Source organism: Lepidochelys kempii, chromosome 4, assembly GCF_965140285.1.
Source record: "Lepidochelys kempii isolate rLepKem1 chromosome 4, rLepKem1.hap1, whole genome shotgun sequence".
In the NCBI taxonomy this organism is placed as follows: Eukaryota; Metazoa; Chordata; order Testudines; family Cheloniidae; genus Lepidochelys; species Lepidochelys kempii.
Window position 1 is genome coordinate 43533169 of NC_136383.1, and position 17877 is coordinate 43551045.

At 40.9% G+C, this 17877-nt stretch overlaps 2 protein-coding genes and 1 long non-coding RNA gene across 9 annotated transcripts in view; 2 read left to right on the forward strand and 1 right to left on the reverse strand.

The window, feature by feature from the left end:
- Nucleotides 1-6898, forward strand: part of ABHD18 (abhydrolase domain containing 18) — a 51992-nt gene extending 45094 nt beyond the window's left edge. For 4 of the 5 annotated variants that reach the window (XM_073341098.2, XM_073341101.2, XM_073341099.2 and 1 more), the window contains 2 exons: nt 523-685; nt 3006-6898. In XM_073341098.2, the coding sequence (XP_073197199.1) occupies nt 523-685; nt 3006-3057 (215 nt within the window). In that variant the 3' untranslated portion in view covers nt 3058-6898. Of the gene's footprint in view, nt 1-522 lie in introns of all 5 variants that reach the window. The other variant, XM_073341102.2, reaches the window with a different exon arrangement.
- On the reverse strand, nt 118-14371 carry LOC140910375 (uncharacterized). The gene is made up of 2 exons (XR_012158554.2): nt 13092-14371; nt 118-5192 (listed from the first exon to the last, which is right to left on the reverse strand). It is a non-coding gene; the product is annotated as an uncharacterized LOC140910375 (long non-coding RNA).
- LARP1B (La ribonucleoprotein 1B) overlaps nt 13609-17877 on the forward strand; it is a 104663-nt gene continuing 100394 nt past the window's right edge. For 2 of the 3 annotated variants that reach the window (XR_012158553.2, XM_073341094.2), the window contains exon 1: nt 13612-14377. Coding sequence is in view for 2 of the 3 variants with exons in the window: in XM_073341094.2 (XP_073197195.2) it covers nt 14044-14377 (334 nt within the window). In the remaining variant the exon portion in view is untranslated. Of the gene's footprint in view, nt 14378-17877 lie in introns of all 3 variants that reach the window. The other variant, XM_073341095.2, reaches the window with a different exon arrangement.

Below are 17877 nucleotides of genomic sequence, written 5' to 3' on the forward strand. Positions count from 1 at the left end.
ATTTGATATTCCTTGGATAATGAAATCCTGGCTTGCAGTACCCCAAAAAGAGAGGTTTATGAGAGTTCAAAAAAATCTTCTAACTTTTTTTTACCATCTTTTAATGAACACAGAAGGTAGAAGAGAAATAAAATTTTATTCACTGACACCCCCCACAGAGATCTAGTGCCAAGGATCAAAATCTAGTTATGTAATATATCTTTTATTTTGCAACTACACTATGGAATATCTGCTCTATTGATCTTAATACACTATGTCCAAGGATGGCTGGAGACCTAAGCTTCCATTTCAAGAGTTTTTCATCATTTTCCATGCAGAGAGCTCAAAGTGTATGTTGATCATTACGGAGACTTGCCAATGAAAACAAGAGATGCCTCCTAACTCATGAGGGATTTTCCTACTAGCCACATTACAGTAGCCTCATAAGTTACTGAGGAATGCTGATTTGGGAGTAGAAAACAGTTTAACCAGAAAAAGTGAGCGCTTACGGGAAAAAATCAGCTTTTTCTTTTTTCTGCTCAGTTCCAGTTGACCCAAGTCTAATCATAGTTGTTCAAGCCAAGGAGGATGCGTATGTTCCACGAACTGGAGTGCGCAGCCTTCAAGATATCTGGCCAGGATGTGAAATCAGGTATCTGGGTGGAGGTCATATCAGTGCCTACCTCTTCAAACAAGGACTCTTCAGGTGAGAAGTTAAGTATAAACAGGGAAGCAAAAATATGGGTGATCTTTCCCTAGTACCACATTTTTGAGGGAATTAGTTTTCTACATTGGCATGTCATTCTTCTTTTTAAAGAACAAAAAACGACTGAATGATGAGTAATACAAGTTCACTCATTCATTGAACACTATAATTTATTTCCTAGCCAGTGAATGTATGTTCAGTAGGCAACAATTGCCCTACATTTATTTTTGCAAGTGTTGTCTGTTAAAATGAAAAGTAGGTGAAGTCCAAATTTAAAATATTAACTTACCTGTCAGACCAGTAATATGTTGCTGTAACTCCAGACTTGACATTGCATCTCAACCTTCTGAAATGTTATTTATATAAATACAATTCTTAAATCTTAATAAGTTACAATAATATAACACTCCTGACATACTAATAATTCCCTGGAGATGCAGGGATTAATGAGGACTGGATAGCCCATTTGAACAAAAAGTTCAAACAAAAAAGGAAAAGATCAACATACCAAGGTTCACGATCAATATCTGTGTAAAATTATCACAGTTTTTGAAAGATGTCGCAATAAATAGAAAATACAGGAGAGAGATCTTTGTGTGATCAGAATTTCTTGAGAGAGAGTTGAGTACAAAAGGCCCTGATTCAACAAAGCATGTGCTTAACTTTAAGCATCGACGACTCACATAAATGTTTTGCTGGATTGGAGTCCACAGAGAGCTGGGGAAGTGATTGGGGGTGGGGGTGGGGGGAGAGAATTCCTAGAACGAAATTAGAGATGAAGAACACTGTTTATTTCTTTTTAAAGCATGGCATGTGGACACAATTCTCTCCTAATATAATCTTTGGTTTAATCACATGAGATCAGATGGTCTGGAGCATTGTTCCCATCAGTCTAAATAATTTCTGAAATATGACACTGGAGAGCATTAGACTCTATACTCGCAGTACATATATAATTGTTTCCAATGACTGGCATTCTGTATATGAATTTAAAGGTATTCCCCTCCGTATTAGAGCCTTCAATGTTGCTGCCCCCCTCTCCTTTTTGCAGTGCTTACATTGTCAATTAAATCTTTAAGTTTTGGGAAGGTTGATTGGATATTTGTGGATAGCCCTCTTGTGAAAAATGTTTCCTCCTTTCTCTGGCTTCCTTTTGTTCAATGTGTGATTTATTCCTTTACTGAGTGTGTTAAATAAGTCATCTTGTTTGTTAACAGTGTTGTAGCCATGTTGGTCCCAGGATAGTAGAAAGACATTGGATCAACTTCTGTTGGTGAAAGAGACAAGCTTACACAGACATTAATAAAAGCTCAAAAGCTTCTCGTTCACCAACAGAAGTTGGTCCAATAAAAGAGATTCTCACCCACCACGTCTCTCTCATAGTGTTTGTCTCAGACTTGTGGACCACTTCCCTGATTTCTCTTTGAGATGTTCCAGTTCCCCTACTTCAAGCAATTGCAATGTGGGGCCTCATTAATATTTGTTTACCAACTCCTTTGCTTTTGAGGAATTCAGATTTTACACAAATATCTTGTATTTCTAGCTGACCAAGTGAAATTCCTCACATCTGGGAAGCTTTAGGAACTCTTGTTGTTTAAAATGTTATTTTTGCCTGACGTAAACTTTTGAGTTAAGCCTATTTACATATTTAATCCTTGGCTAATCAGATTGCTATTTGTTAATAGTTTTACTAATGTGGAACCCTGTGCATTTTGGTTTTAGACCACTTGCTTATTTCACATAGTTAAGTGAACAGCTCTTGGTGAGGATTCTGATACTTACTGACCTTTGCTGCATTTGAACCAGTATCCTTGAAATGTGCATCATACCATTATTAATCCCCCTTGAGTCATTCAGCCCCCTAACAAGTAAATGTTAACCTTCCAAAAATAAAAAGATTGAGGGCTTTGAACCTGTGCCTCATTTCAAGTGCTTTGTACTGGTGCAAAGAAGCCCTAAATCCAGTTCTTGGAAAATCTTGTCCTGTGTATGGGGGGGATCCTTTAGATGTCCTAGAAACTACCACACAACATTCTCCTGCCATGGGGGGGGTCTGGCTTGGCTCCCTATGCCAGGCTGATTCCCAGTTGTTGTAGGGGGTCCTTCGGACTTTTGGCAGCTGGTGCAGATTAGATCTTGGGGTTGGACTGGCATAACGGTGATGGATCAGGAAAATTAAGAGCTCTGGCCCTCTTCAGGTGTACCAAGCACTTCTAAGGCCCTATTTTTACAAAGGAAAAAAAATAAGCAGCCTGCATCTACCCGTTCCCAAATTATACTAGTAGCCTGTAATTCTTTCTCTCCATATTCTCTCTTTTAGGCAAGCCATTTATGATGCATTTGAGCGCTTTCTCCAAAAATATGCTGCTTAATGGTCTTCATTATTAATTTACTCAATGTGGTCTTGTGTGAGCTTTCTGTATCTGGAATTGTATATTGGCATGCTTTGGAAAGCCAGCCTATTACACCAATCCTGAATGGATGGACACCAACACTGAATGTCATACCCAGCAATTATCAATATTGGCAAAGCATTAATAGTAGTTTCAGTTCAACCAAATGCCCATCTAAGACATATCTGCATTAATTTGAACCATGAAAATTTTGGCAACATTGGTTAATGTATGAGGGATTCTATGTACTTCATATTGTCTATTATTTTATCACTTCACGTATGACATTCTGTTCTGATTAGTTTGCATATCAGCTGTAAAGAGACCAATAGAACTCCAATAGAACTGTTCAAATCTATCCTTTAGGATTTTAATACTTCTGTATTTAATGCATTGCTATTTTTTCCTGTTACCAATTTTTTTTCCTGCCCACACTGTTTTGCCTGCTTTTTCCTGTGCTGTTGCTAAAGATTTGTTTTTAAAAAGGGCTCCTCCTTTAAGCCCAATGTCATGTGTTTCATTGCCATTGTTTGTGATTGTCCCAAATTCACCGTTGTGACTTAAAACTGCAGGAATAAATAAGAGAAAATGAACAGCAATGGGAATAGAAAAGTGTCTCTCAAAAAAGCGTTATCTAGGAAAAAAGTAAATAAAGGCATATTTTATTGACATGTTTGAAAGTTTTTTCTATTACGAAAGTAGTTTTTTTTATTAAAAAAACAGCACATAGATCATTCACAGTAACTGCATAGATGTTCACAGCTGAAAAAAGAGTAACTGAAAACAGAGCACCCAGTAACTGATTTTTACATATTGTATAATTGGACAATGTAGAAGTCTGGTCCTATCAACATTTTATAATAGAATTGCTTTAACTGAAAATAGCTTCTTGAGAGTAATCTTAATGCAGAATATGGTAGCACAAAGACTGTTGATTCTATGTATTGTTTAAAGCACCTTATATTCTGCTGTAGAATTAAGACCACCGATGTTTTAGATACATGGACAGTCCTTTTTTTAAAGTGTAATCAGCACGTGGCTACAAACATACCTTTCTTTTTACTGTTAAAGTTATACAGACTATATTACAGAAGATGGCAGTTTAGATCACTCTCTCCTAATTTTACAACAATAAAAGTTTTTAATTGGATGAAAGTAAAATATTTAGGATTCTGAGCATGTTTAAAGAATTAACAGAATTTGTATTCTCATACAAGACATGAAACTTCATTTAGTAAACTAGTAACACATCTGTAGTTTAAAAGTAGTTACCCATTAAATACTTTTGGCAGTACTCTTTAAAAGTAATAGATTGGGGGAGGAGGAAGCTACAGTTGAAGCATTTTTTTTTTTAGCATTGTTTTGATATAGCAGATGACTGGGAATTACAAATCTTGTTTTTCAGTTCAGTGTAATAGTACTGGATATGTGCCTTTCACCTTTCAAGTAGAGCATTTTACCTCATTAAGTTTAAATGCTGAAATTTCTACTTTACATATAAAGGATATGGAGCAAATAAAATTTTGCTTGTACAAACACACTCTTGAAAAAATAATCTTGCAAATGGGACCAGATATGTCTGTCTATCTGTAAACTGGTTAACAGGGCCAGGAAAAACTGAAACACATAAATTTATTTCAAGATCCAAATGTACTGGAACTTTGCCATAGTACTTTTCTTTTAATTGAAATTTTTAAAATGGAATTTGTTTCCTTGATGCAGTGTTTGATAGAAAATGTTTAACATTGTGAGAAAGTGATAAGCTTCATCCAGTGACTAAAACATCTGTGATATTAAAATACTGAATGTTTATAATTTAGAAAATGCAAGTCTTGAAAAGCAAATACATGTAAGATTAATTTTTAAATTAAAGATGTGAGTATGGGACTTAAATGCATACAAATTACCTGATACACATCTTGTTCTTTGCTTTTGTTAACTAGGATATCTTACGAAAGAAAGTTGTTTAAAAATTAGCTAAGAATTGTCAAAATCCAGACAGATGGCCACATTCTGAACCTGTTTGTTTCTGTACATTAATTACTGTATTTATGCCATGTTCCTCTTGCAGCTGTAAAGGGGGGAAATCTGTAGCAGGGGAAAGGCTTGAGTGCCTGGAACAGAGAGCAAAGACAAAAACTTGATGGGTGTCTTAAATTAACTGGTTTCTAGACTACAAACTATAACCTGCTAAAGTACTGTAATTATTTCTAGAGAGCTCAATACTAGGAATTACAGATCTAATGAAAAATTGGCATCCCAAGGCATCAGACCGTTGCACTAGTAAGATTTTACTCTCAAAAAAGGTTTAGTGTGTTAAGCAAACTTGTTTTAATAAATATTCTCTTTGTAGAGGCAGGAATATTGGAATAAGTAGTGGTGGTACTGACTCTTAACAAGAGCCAATTACCATACTTGATTCATAACAGTGAACAATGTTGCCAAATGAATATCAGAGTGAGTGCCAAGGAGAAGTATTTGCTATTTTTCTTAGGTTAGAAACAAAGATTTATAATAAGATGTTTGTATGCCAGTCTTTTATGTCTGAGGACTGGCTGAGGTAACCTGTTTGTTTGGTATGTGGATATTATTAAATTAGGCTTTGCTGTTTAAATATGTTTTAGCCTTTTTGTAGATGTCAATTTTCCAATTTGCATAGTTAAGTGTTAGTAACAAATTATTTATGAGAGTCTTAACCTAATATGTAATTCTAATATAACAATTCAATGAGAACAAAAGATACTATATGCCTATACTGCAAGTGAAGGTGTGATTGTAGCACCGGCAGGCATACCCATGCTAGCTTCAAGCTACCTAGCATGGGTAACAGTAGTAGTGAAGAGTTAGCCTGAGTTGAAGCTCAGGCTGCCATCTGTCCAAGTACATGCCCACTGGGGACCCTGGGTACATACTTAAGTTGTTAGCCCATGCTGAAATTTGTGCCACCACATCTTCACTCTAATTGTTATTTGTGCTAGCTAGACTAAAGGTAGCATATCCCACTTCTATTTACTGTGTAGACATAATGCTTAGAGGCTAGGCTTCTGCTCTAAAGCTGAGTAGCAAGTGAGCTGTTAAGCTCTCAATATTTTAATTTTGTCATAAACTGTCATTGATCATTTTCCTGTAAAACCCTTCAAAGGAGCTAGGCATGTCTTTCATGACAACATAATCTTAAGACTTCATTGCGTTCTCATTCCATATTTCTTCTCCTAACAGTACTGTATTATAATGTAAAGAAAAAGTAACTATCCTGATTCAGAAAATATAGTTCAGACAATAAATAGACACTGAGATACAGATATTGTTTTTATATTATTTTTTGCAGATACCACTTAATACAGAAAATAAACTGTGCAGAAGTAGAAACTAATCAAGATATAGTTATGATTGAGGTTTCAACTTTAATCTCTTTTTAGTAGCTTACTAGACTAATTTTTCTCATGCTTAATTGAGTCTGAGAGGAAGCAACTGATTTTTAAGACCATTTAATCAGAATTATTCGTTTGAGCTATCTGAGTAAAGTGTTGCAAACAGTGTGCAGAAACTTCTGAGCTCTGATAACTGTGAATTTAAAATTTCATGTAGTCCTCCAGTGAGGATTGTTTGCTTTGCTATATCTGAGAAACAGCATTCTGTATAACTACCACATCCTTCTGATGTTTTTTCATGTACTGCTTTATCCAGCCCCCCTGGTAATCCTTGTCATGGGGGTGCGTTAGAAGACACACCATTTGGAACATACAACTGCAAATGCTACTGTGAAATATTGGTCAATGAAAAATGACAGATTGTCCAATAAAATATTACCTCAACCCTTTTTTCTCTCTACTATGAAAAAATTGGGAGATCTGTATTTTTATTAATATTGTGTGCATATCTGAGTATTGTGATTTGACTTGATCTGTGAAACACAAAGGGTTAGTTCCAGCTGAAGCTCTCCACATGTACCCATGGAAATAGGCAATTCATTTGCCAGTGATAAAATGGACAATACAGGGAACCCACTACTGAAAGTCTACCTCTGATCCTCCTGGAGAGGTGAATAAAAGCAGATTTACCATGTTCTGGTGTTGCAGGACAAAAGGACTTTGAAATGGTTAAGACAGTAAACACGGGGAGGGGGAAACACGACAGAGTCAGTGGCTACAGGAGTGCTGGCTCCCCCGTATTGGGACTAGTGAAGTGTGCTGGGACAATGGGAGCCTATCTACACTTGCAAGAAAGGGATGAGGTTTCGGTAAAATAATACACAATAAGCCTTTTGTTTGTTTTAACTCTTCTCTAATGTTCCTTTAGATAAATTCAACTTTGTTTTGAACAAGCTGTTCTGTCACTTGCATTTTTATACTGGTCTCAGGCTTCTACAGGAAATTCTCTGGCAGGGCACCTGCTGAGGGCCTGGTTTGTAAATGGGGGTACTGTAACCTGCTGACACAGACTAAAAGTTGGGGGTCAGTTGTAGAAGTCCACCCTGAGAGTAGTACCTGAGCGACCTGTCACTAGAAAGGAGTGTCCATAGAGAGACAGAGATTAAAGGTACAGCTTGCCCTAAACCATAACCATTACTTTATTTTAGAAGTATGTGTGACAGTGACCATTTCCTGTAGTAGCCTTGTCATAAATATAAAGGGAAGGGTAAACACCTTTAAAATCCCTCCTGGCCAGAGGAAAAACCCTTTCACCTGTAAAGGGTTAAGAAGCTAGGATAACCTTGCTGGCACCTGTCCAAAATGACCAATGAGGAGACAAGATACTTTCAAAGCTGGAGAGGGGGGGGGAAGGTTCTCTCTGTCTGTGGGATGCTTTTGCCGGGAACAGAACAGGAATAGAGTCTTAGAACTTAGTAAGTAATCTAGCTAGATATGCGTTAGATTCTGTTTTGTTTAAATGGCTGATAAAATAAGTTGTGCTGAATGGAATGTGTATTCCTGTTTTTGTCTTTTTGTAACTTAACGTTTTGCCTAGAGGGATTCTCTATGTTTTGAATCTGATTACCCTGTAAGGTATTTACCATCCTGGTTTTACAGAGGTGATTCTTTTACTTTTTCTTCTATTAAAATTCTTCTTTTAAGAACCTGATTGCTTTTCATTGTTCTTAGGATCCAAGGTTTTGGATCTGTTCACCTATGCAAATTGGTGAGGATTTTTATCAAGCCTTCCCCTGGAAAGGGGGTGTAAGGTTTAGGGAGGATTTTGGGGGGAAAGACGTTTCCAAGCGGGCTCTTTTCCTGTTATATATCTGTTAGACACTTGGTGGTGGCAGCAATAAAGTCCAAGGGAAAAAGGAACATAGTTTGTACCTTGGGGAAGTTTTAACCTAGGCTGGTAAAAATAAGCTGAGGGGGTTTTCATGCAGGTCCCCACATCTCTACCCTAGAGTTCAGAGTGGGGAAGGAACCTTGACAAGCCTAAATGAAATGTATTGAACTAAGTTAAACCTTACTGAATTAATTTTACCATCTTTAGAGCTCATTGTATTAAAAATGCAAATTTGTGTATGTGTTGTGGAATTGTATATATTTCTGTAAGAAGGGTAAATAGGAGAACAGCAGGAGCTGAGTAGGCAAATTCACTCAGATTGTAACATCGCCAGAGAAGCCACCCACTTAGAAAGATATCCATATGCTAGTTCAAACTGATTCACTAAGGATCAGTAGACAAAAGATTTTTGGATAAAAAGCCCAGCTTTAAACTGGCTCATTGCCTTCTACTTGATCCAGCAGAAACCCTGCTCCATGGAGGGGCCCCCATCCTGAGGGTAGGGTTGGAAGGATGGAGGCTGCCAGAATGCATTTTAAGGTTGGGGTTAATTCTGGTAAGCTTATTAGCATGTGTGTAGGTTTTTATTGTTTTGTTTTTATGTTTTCTCTGTAATGCTCTTTTACCTTAAGAATAAAGTAGGCTTGTGTAGGAAGTGCTGCATGGTAACTTAAACAACGGTTGACAATCACTCTATCAGTCTCTGAAGAGAATGCAAGCAGGTGGTCTTCGGCAATCTGTCTGTGCTAGGAAATACACTGTAAAGGCAGTAAACTGTGCAGCCTGGAAATACTCTTGTCAGAAAAGGAGGACATGTGACTCCACCCAAGAGAGGCAACAACTGGGTAGCTGGAAGCCAAAAGTGGGTGCCCTTGCTAAACCACTGAGGGGAAATACAGTTGCAGTTGTCCTGAGCTGACACAGTATGGAACACGTTACTATATGCAAAGTTGGCTGATTTTTTTTTTGTATTTATCTTATTTTTTTGTAAAAATTTCCTTACGATTAAATGGGTTTGGATCTTGCTTCCTTAAAAGCAACTTATGGAACTTTCCCACTCTAGCGATCAAAGATTAACTGGTGGTTAAAGTTACAATCCTGCAAGCTGGTCTGGATGGGTGGACAGTTCATAGCCATGGAAACTATGGGTATGGCAGGTGCTGCTGCACCCCCAGCTTTCACTGTGAAAAGTTGGCTGGTGCTGTAAGCTAGTAGTATTTCACAATTCTTGAGACTCCCAGAGTTGTGATGTACCTGTGTGGTATGAGCGGGAATTGTGCTTTTTTCACCTTGCTTTTGAACATACATGGTTTACACAGTTTCATTAGCTGGCTTTCAGCACCCCCACTATAAAAAGTGTTCCAGTTCCACTAGGACAGTCATGTCTCTATACAGTGAAATCATTGGGGCTCCACACAAGTGCAAGGAATCCATCAGCACAGATCAAATTGTAGACTGGAGCCATCACGTATAAATTTATCATGGGGAATAAAAGCATCTGACTTTCATGTTTGTTTAAATTACTAACTATATCCGATGTTGAGAATTTTTTTTTAAAGAAAGTTCTGGCACAGCAGTTGAGGTTCAAAATTACCTGCAATGCAAGCAGCTAGTGCACAGTTCTATTTTTTTGCAGTAAAATGTCAAAAATGGAAACTTAATATAAAAAAAAAATCTGTAACATGTCATTTTGTATTCCTTAGACTTTTGCGATTTCCTAAAAGGTGCTGTGATAAAACAGGTCTAATCATTCTGTAAGATGCAAATTTTGTGGATTTTTCTCTGTACAATTCAATCAAGATTTGGATATGTAACTAAAAAGTCCATTCTTTTAATAAAAGACAAACTGTACTGTGTTTTACATTCATCAGTATTTAAACCACAGAGTGGTGGTGACTTCTTGAATTAACAAGATCTTACTGTTATTCCACTGAAATGGGTTATTGCCCTCACAGCCTATCATCACTTTGAAAGACTAGTGTATAAACTTAAATTGTGTTGGTCTGTTAAACTACTTTGACGGACTATCATAGCATTACAAGCACTTTTTAATGGCTTTTGTCCACCCACTAAATCCAGCACTTTTGCTTTTTTGTGTGTTTTTTTTTTAAACAGATCTTAATTATTTTCAGTTAGTACAAACTGATCATGACAGGGCTCTATTTTATTTTAAATTTGCAGGTTCTGTGTCAGCTTGAACTGGAAAGGAGGTTTACATATTCTCTAGTTATGTAATCACATGCATAAGTGATTATCAGAAATATGAAAAAAGTGCCACTTTATCATGTAATATTGCCATGACCCACTATAATGGTGCTCTGTTCTCACTTCCCACTGGTACACACCAAAATTAGAAAAATAACTTTGAGAATCTAAAATAAAAACATAATGAAATAACTTAAATATATTATTTAGATTGCAGTAGTGCACATACTGTTGGGTGCTTTCATTAAGGAGGTACAATCTAAAAAATACTTTTCAATTATATTCTCAAGTATTTTCCTACTTTCTTTCCTGTTGTGTAGCGGTTTTTATACCATGTTGTTCCTTAACAGTCTGTAGCTTTACTTCATTATCTCCACATCGCCCTTGTGAAGGGGAGGAAGGGAATTAGCTCTAGCTCAGTTTCCGCTTGCTAGTTAATAGACAGGGCCTCTACACCTCACATTTCCCTGAAACTGTTAATCAACTCCATTTCTGATCTACAGCATCCACTCTATTCCACTTTTGAGATGCTTCAGACTCCTACATCCCAGATTAGATTCTGTATATTAATTCAAGACTTAAGGGTGGCAATTCTGCAACAGAAAATCTTCAAAAACAGACTCCAACAAGAAACTGCTCAGCTTGAATTAATATGCAAACTAGATACCATTAACTTGGGTTTGACTGGGAGTGGCTGGGTCATTGCACATATTGAATTTATTTCCTTATGTTAAATATCCTCACACCTTCTTGTCAACTGTCTAAATGGGCCATCCTGATCATCACTACAAAAGTTTTTTTCTCCTAATAGCTCATCTTAATTAATTAGCCTCTTACAGTTCGTATGGTAACTTCCACCTTCTCTGTATGTGTGTGTATATATCATCTGACTATATGTTCCATTCTGTGCATCCGATGCAGTAGACTGTAGCCCACGAAAGCTTATGCTCTAATAAATCTGTTGGTCTCGACAGTGCCACAAATACTCCTGTTCTTTCTGCGGATACAGACTAACACGGCTGCTACTCTGAAACCTCTGCAGCATCTGGGACTGATCCATGTATTGCAGTATATAAAAGCGTGCATTTTTAATTCAGATGCCTGTAACAATTGCATCAGTTAGCAATTTCTGCAAAGGTTAATCTACCTTTAGTAATTAGATTTCTTAACCAGAGACCAAGGCAAAAAATATATATTTACTGGCTTCCAGCAGAACATCAATTCTAATAAACAACTATCACAATGTACTTGGGTACATTGATAAAGTGACTAAAATATCCTTTCATGTTAATCTTGTCTAAATACCAGAATTGCCTATAACTGATGTGGAAATGGGTGTGATTTTTATATTCACTTAAAACAGTGTCAAAGTGGACGGTTCTTTCAGCACTCAAACTGACATCTGTATAGTGTTACGCACTCTATCAGTTCATACCATCAAACAATGGAAAATATAGTTCAAGCTGCTGAAGGTGCCATCCAAGATCACAAAGAAATATGACTATTTAGTTGGAGACAAATTAAAAAGTGGGAATTTCTCACTGCATATCACCTAAGTATCTAACAGGGAGATATAAAGCATTTTTTTTTAACCTAGGCACAAAAGTCACACCTAACAGTCTTAACAATTGCAGAAATTTAAAAACGCTCCTGCAACTACTGTTTATCACCACGGGGTCACTGACAGGAAACGATATAAAATTGCAAAGTAAAAGACTGATGGCACTCATCTTATAAAAGCAATTGACGGAGATTTTAGAGTGATTTCATTGCTTAATAGCCTGCTGGTGCTACTGATGCCGTGTTACTTAAATTAGGGCATAACCTAAACTAGCACCACATAAGGATAAAGAGTGAAAAACTTAACAGAAAGGTACAGAATATGTCCATTATATAGCTGTTGTGGCTGATGAAAAATACAGAGGTCATGGGATGGGCTCGGAGATAAAATGCTGCGATACAATGTAATCTCGCTTGCCTTCCTTATTGTCTACCTACCATATAACACACGATGCAGACTTCTACTATCAAGCTGTTTGCAAAGAAGCCCCGTAATAGTTTGTTGCATCAAAATAGTGGAAAGCTCAAACTAAAATTATGGAAAACAGGAAAGCTGAAATCAGAATTGGATTCAATTTTAAAGCCCTGCCCAGCTCACTGCGTATCAGTCCAACGTGGTTTTAGTACAGTCTTTGGATAAGTTTAGTCAAAACTTCCGGAGGAGGTGAGGTGCTGACAAAGTAAATAGGGCCCTGCTCTCAGACCTAGGACGGCGGACGCAGGCGACCCCAGAAGCCTCTATCTACTTCAGCAGGGCTCAAAAAAAGCCAAAGTGCGCTCCCCTGTGAATCCTTTTGCAGAGTTGGGCCTTAAATGGGGAAAGCCCAGCGTCTTGGTGCCTCTTCAGACGCAACCATTAGCTTAGCCCCACTCCTGTCAGCGCTAAGGTAGGCACAGTCTCACTGGGTAGGTCTAAGGTCGTAACAAACGGGCGCGTCAGTGCGCTTAGCTTACCACCCCCACGCGCCCGCAGCGGGGCAACAGACCTGCTCCCGGAGCGAGCCGAGCCTGGTGTCCGCGCCGCCGTGCAGCGCTGGGTATTGCAGGAAGTGCTTGGTACCTTCAGGACGGAGCGCAGGAGTCCCCCTCGCTCCTCTGGGGAGCGCCGCTTCCAGGAATCACGGGGTACGGAGGGGTCATGTGGCCAGGCCCGCCTCTAGCCCTGCCGTGAAGGGTCTCGCCAGGCATTAGCTGCGCCCGTAGAGCTACCGCAGCAACACGCCTCAGAAGGGGCGGGATAGGACGCCATCCCCCCCCCCGTCCCGAAGATGACGCGGGGCGCAGCCCACTAGCGCCGCCCGCTGTTTACCTTATCACAGCCGTAAGGCGGGCGGGCGGGCCCTCGCAAGCCGAACACCAGCGGGGCCGCTACGGGCTGCTCCGCCCTAGAGCGCCGGAAGCACGCGCGGGCCCAGGACGAGGCACGCGCGGCCGGGCTCCAGCGCCGGCCGTTGTGAGGTCATAACGCCCTAGAGTGGCCGGAAGCTCCGCCCTAGCGTTGGTGTTACAGACGCTGCCTGCCGCTCTCACCTCCCTCCTCGTCCCCGCCGCTGTCTCCGCCCCCCGCAGGCGAGGCAGGGGCCGGGCCGGCCGCGGCAGCTCTGTAAGGGAACAGCCGGGCCGGGAGGAGGGAGCGGCAGAGACGCCCCCGCCCGACCCGCCCAGCGGCCGTTCCTGGCTGCGGCTCGGTATCGGGCGGGGACCGGAGCGTGGCAGTTGAACCATCCGCGGTGAATGAGCGACGCCGGCCGCTGCGGGGACGGGGAAGGCTGACAACGATCCCCTCCCACCCTCGGGGACCTGACGGGGCCGGCGGGTGGCGCCGAGCGGCGGGGACGGCTCCCCAGCGCAGGCGGTCCGTCACCACGCCTGAGCCGCGCAGCTACCGCCTCAGCCCAGCTGGAGCCCGGGGGGCCGGCAGCGGCCCGGCCCCTTGGCATGTCTGCCGCCTCCCGAGTGTCCGTAGCGCCCCCGGAGCTGCAGGTTGGGGGGCCAGAGACGGGCGGGGGCTCGGGACAGGCTCGCTCCCAGGAGCTGCGGGAGACGGGACAGGAGCTGCCGGAGCCCAGCCAGGTGTTGCCGGAGGTGGATGAAGCCGGGGAGAGCAGCGGTAGCCGAGAGGCGGATCCCCCAGGGCAGGACGAGAAGCAACGGCAGTGGCAGGTGGTCGAGGCCCCCCTGCCCAAGGAAAACCCCTGGACCAGGAGAAAGCCTGTCCCCAGAAGCCCGTCCCCGGCAGCAGCGGACACCCAGCTCGTCCTGCAGGACTCAGGTGTGGGACGGGGGGAAGGGAGCTGGGCGGGGATGGGGAAGACGAGCTGGGAGCGCCGCTCCCAGCGTCCGAAGGGAAAATAGTTTCGCGGCTGCTGGCTGAATTTGTCCGGGTTGGGAACTTGTTTGTTTAAAACACACTGTCCCTGGGCCGTACAACGTAACAGCGGTTGCCTTACGTCGCTGGCGCCAGCACCTTGGCGTATGTCAGGCCAAGGTATTTGTTTCCAGGAGTCGACGCGTTCACACGCTCGCATTTTACATGCATGGACACATTAGGAAAATGAGCGTGGAGAGGTGTGGTCTGTCCCCGTCCGTTTATTCTGGGCAGGGAGGCATTTAAGAGAGAGGATTTGTAGTCGTATTACAGTTTGTTGGGGAGAACAACCAAACTGAAGTTTAAAACAGCATGATGTCTTTTTATTCCTGGGTTCAAATTTACTCAAACCATGTGGGTGACTGCGTGAGTGAACTCAAATGTTTTGTCCGTAATTTAATCCTGTTCTGACTGTTTTAAACATTTAATATTTAATTTCTTCAAGCTTTAGTTTCTCTTTTGCAAATTCCCAAACTCTGGAGCCTCTTTGTTTAGAAATTCTAGTGGTTCCAAAATCAGTTTGGAAGGATATTACCCATAATTCCTTGTAACCCATATGTTTCTTAAGGAATTGTTAGATTTTAAACTAGACACCAATATTTACTCTGGTTACAAGGAAGTGAATGAAAAGTTACTTGGTTAGACAAGATTTCAGAGTAGCAGCCATGTTAGTTTGTATCTGCAAAAAGAACAGGAGTACTTGTGGCACCTTAGAGACTGACAAATTTATTTGAGCATAAGCTTTCGTGAGCTACGGCTAAGCTTATGCTCAGATAAACTTGTTAGTATCTGAGGTGCCACAAGTACTCCTTTTCTTTTTGCGGTTAGAAAAGAGTTACTGTCAAAGTTAATTAGGGTATGGAGCTGATGGTAGTAGATTCAGTACTACTGTTTATATTGAGTAAATAGTTCTTGTGAATTTCAGGTAGCTCCTCTTTACTAGCTGGGAGATAGATTATGCTACAGCTTTTAAAGTGCTAGTTGCAAGATTTAGAAATTTCTGAGATGTAGCAGTAGCAAAATAAGACAAATATTGTACTGTGTTTACTTCATTTCCCTTTTTTAACAAATAGTAACTAACCCAATTGACTTTTTTAGATAATTTTTACATAATTACATGATAAAGCACCTAATAAAATCCATAGTTCAAGTTTAAAGTTTTAAAAAATATTTTAAAAAAATAGTTTTAAGTGTAAATATTAATGAAAGCAATTGACTTGGTATCTTTGGGGATTTCAACTGGTAGCACAGTTTTTCGTTCATTCATTTTCATTGGTAGCACAGGTATAGTGCAGACAGTAGCCTACTTCTTTAAGATGTAGGGGCTCTCTGCAGAGATAAAGTTATTTCAGTCTTAGGGCTTGGCTACACTTGCGAGTTACAGTGCAATAAAGGAGCCCCGGGCACGCTAGCTCACTACCCGACCACACTGGCAAGGCACGTAGAGCGCTCTGACTCCGCGGCTACAGCGCCGCTGGCACTCCACCACGGCGAGTGGAATAACGTTCGCTGCGCCCTCGCTGGAGCGCCGCAGCGCCAGTTTGAACGAGGTGTTGGTTTACTGCTCTCTGATCAGCCTCCAGAAACGTTCCATAATCCCGTTAAGTCAAGTGGCCCTCTTGTCATTGTTTGGAATCAGCTGTAGGAATGCAGAAATGCCTTTTGAAAGCTCCGTTTCTGACAGCCAGCTGCTTATCTGCTCCGAATCAAAGCAAGCCATTAGTGTGGAATGCTGTGTGCGAGAGGGGGAGGCGAGGGAGGTGTGCTGCTGTCTGAATTTACAAGACATACTCTCAGCTATCCAAAAACCCACTCTCTCTCCCCCCACGTACACACAACACACTCCCTATCACACTCCACCCCACCCCATTTGAAAAGCACGTTGCAGCCCCTTGCATGCTGGGATAGCTGCCCATAATGCACTGTTTCCAGTGCCGCTGCAAGTGCTTCAAATGTGGCCATGCCAGTGCGCTTGAAGCTGTCAGTGTGGACTCACTGCAGCGCTTTCCCTACTGTACTCTACGAACTCAAAGTGCTCTATATCTGCAAGTGTAGCCATGCCTTTAGTCACTATAGAGTCTTTGATTTCTGTGTGCAGATTGCTAGAAGGGGAACCGGATTGAAATTACAAACTTGTATAACATAAACTACCAGCTTTCAGAAGTTAGCAGTTTTTAGTCAGTATCATCCCAGGCCAAGTGCAAATCACTGACTTTAAAGGATCTCTGTTTCAACTTGAAATTTTTGACACTGGATTGATTTCAGGTACAGCACTTGTCCCTGAATCTCCCTGCCAATTTTTTGTTGTCTTAAACTGCAATTTAAGTTTTGTTTTGTTTTAAATAAGTTTTTTCTCCATTTCTGCTGTGTGAAAAAAGATGAAAAAGGGGACTGTATAGGCATTGTGGTCAAATACACATATAGGGAGAAGCTGTTTCTGAACCTAATACAGTGGACTGTTGACCAAATAACTCTGGTCTCAAAACCAGAATCCTTTACCCAAGTTTAAAGATCAAACTTGTAGGCACTCATTGAAGACAGTTGGACATACTGTCTTCTGTCTTTTAGTCTGTTCTTTCTTTTATGCTGTCAAGGTTCCTTCCCCACTCTGAACTCTAGGATACAGATGAGGGGACCTGCATGGAAAACGCCCTAAGCTTATTTTTACCAGCTTAGGTTAAAACTTCCGCAAGGTACAAACTATTTTACCTTTTGTCCCTGGACTTTATTGCTGCCACAACCAAGCATCTAATAAATATAACCGGGAAAGAGCCCACTTGGAAGCGTCTTTCCCCCCAAAATCTCCCTTTCCTGGGGAAGGCTTGATAAAAATCCTCGCCAATTTGTATTGGTGAACACAGACCCAAACCCTTGGATCTTAAGAATAATGAAAAAGCAATCAGGTTCTTAACAGAAGAATTTTAATTAAAGAAAAAGTGAAAAAATCACCTCTGTAAAATCAGGATGGTAAATACCTTACAGGGTAATCAGATTCAAAACATAGAGAATCCCTCTAGGCTAAACCTTAAGTGACAAAAAGACAAAAAAACAGGAATATACATTTCATTCAGCACAACTTATTTTGTCAGCCATTTAAACAAAACCGAATCTAACGCATATCTAACTAGACTGCTTATTAACCATTTACAAGAGTGCTGACCTGCATTCCTGCTCTGGCCCGGGCAAAAGACAACACACACAGAGAACTTTGTGTGTCTGTGTCACCAGCCCCACCCCCAGCTTTGAAAGTATCTTGTCTCCTCATTGGTCCTTTTGGTCAGGTGCCAGCAAGATTGTCTTAGCTTCTTAACCCTTTACAGGTGAAAGGGTTTTACCTCTGGCCAGGAGGGATTTTAAAGGTGTTTACCCTTCCCTTTATATTTATGACATATGCAGATTCCCAA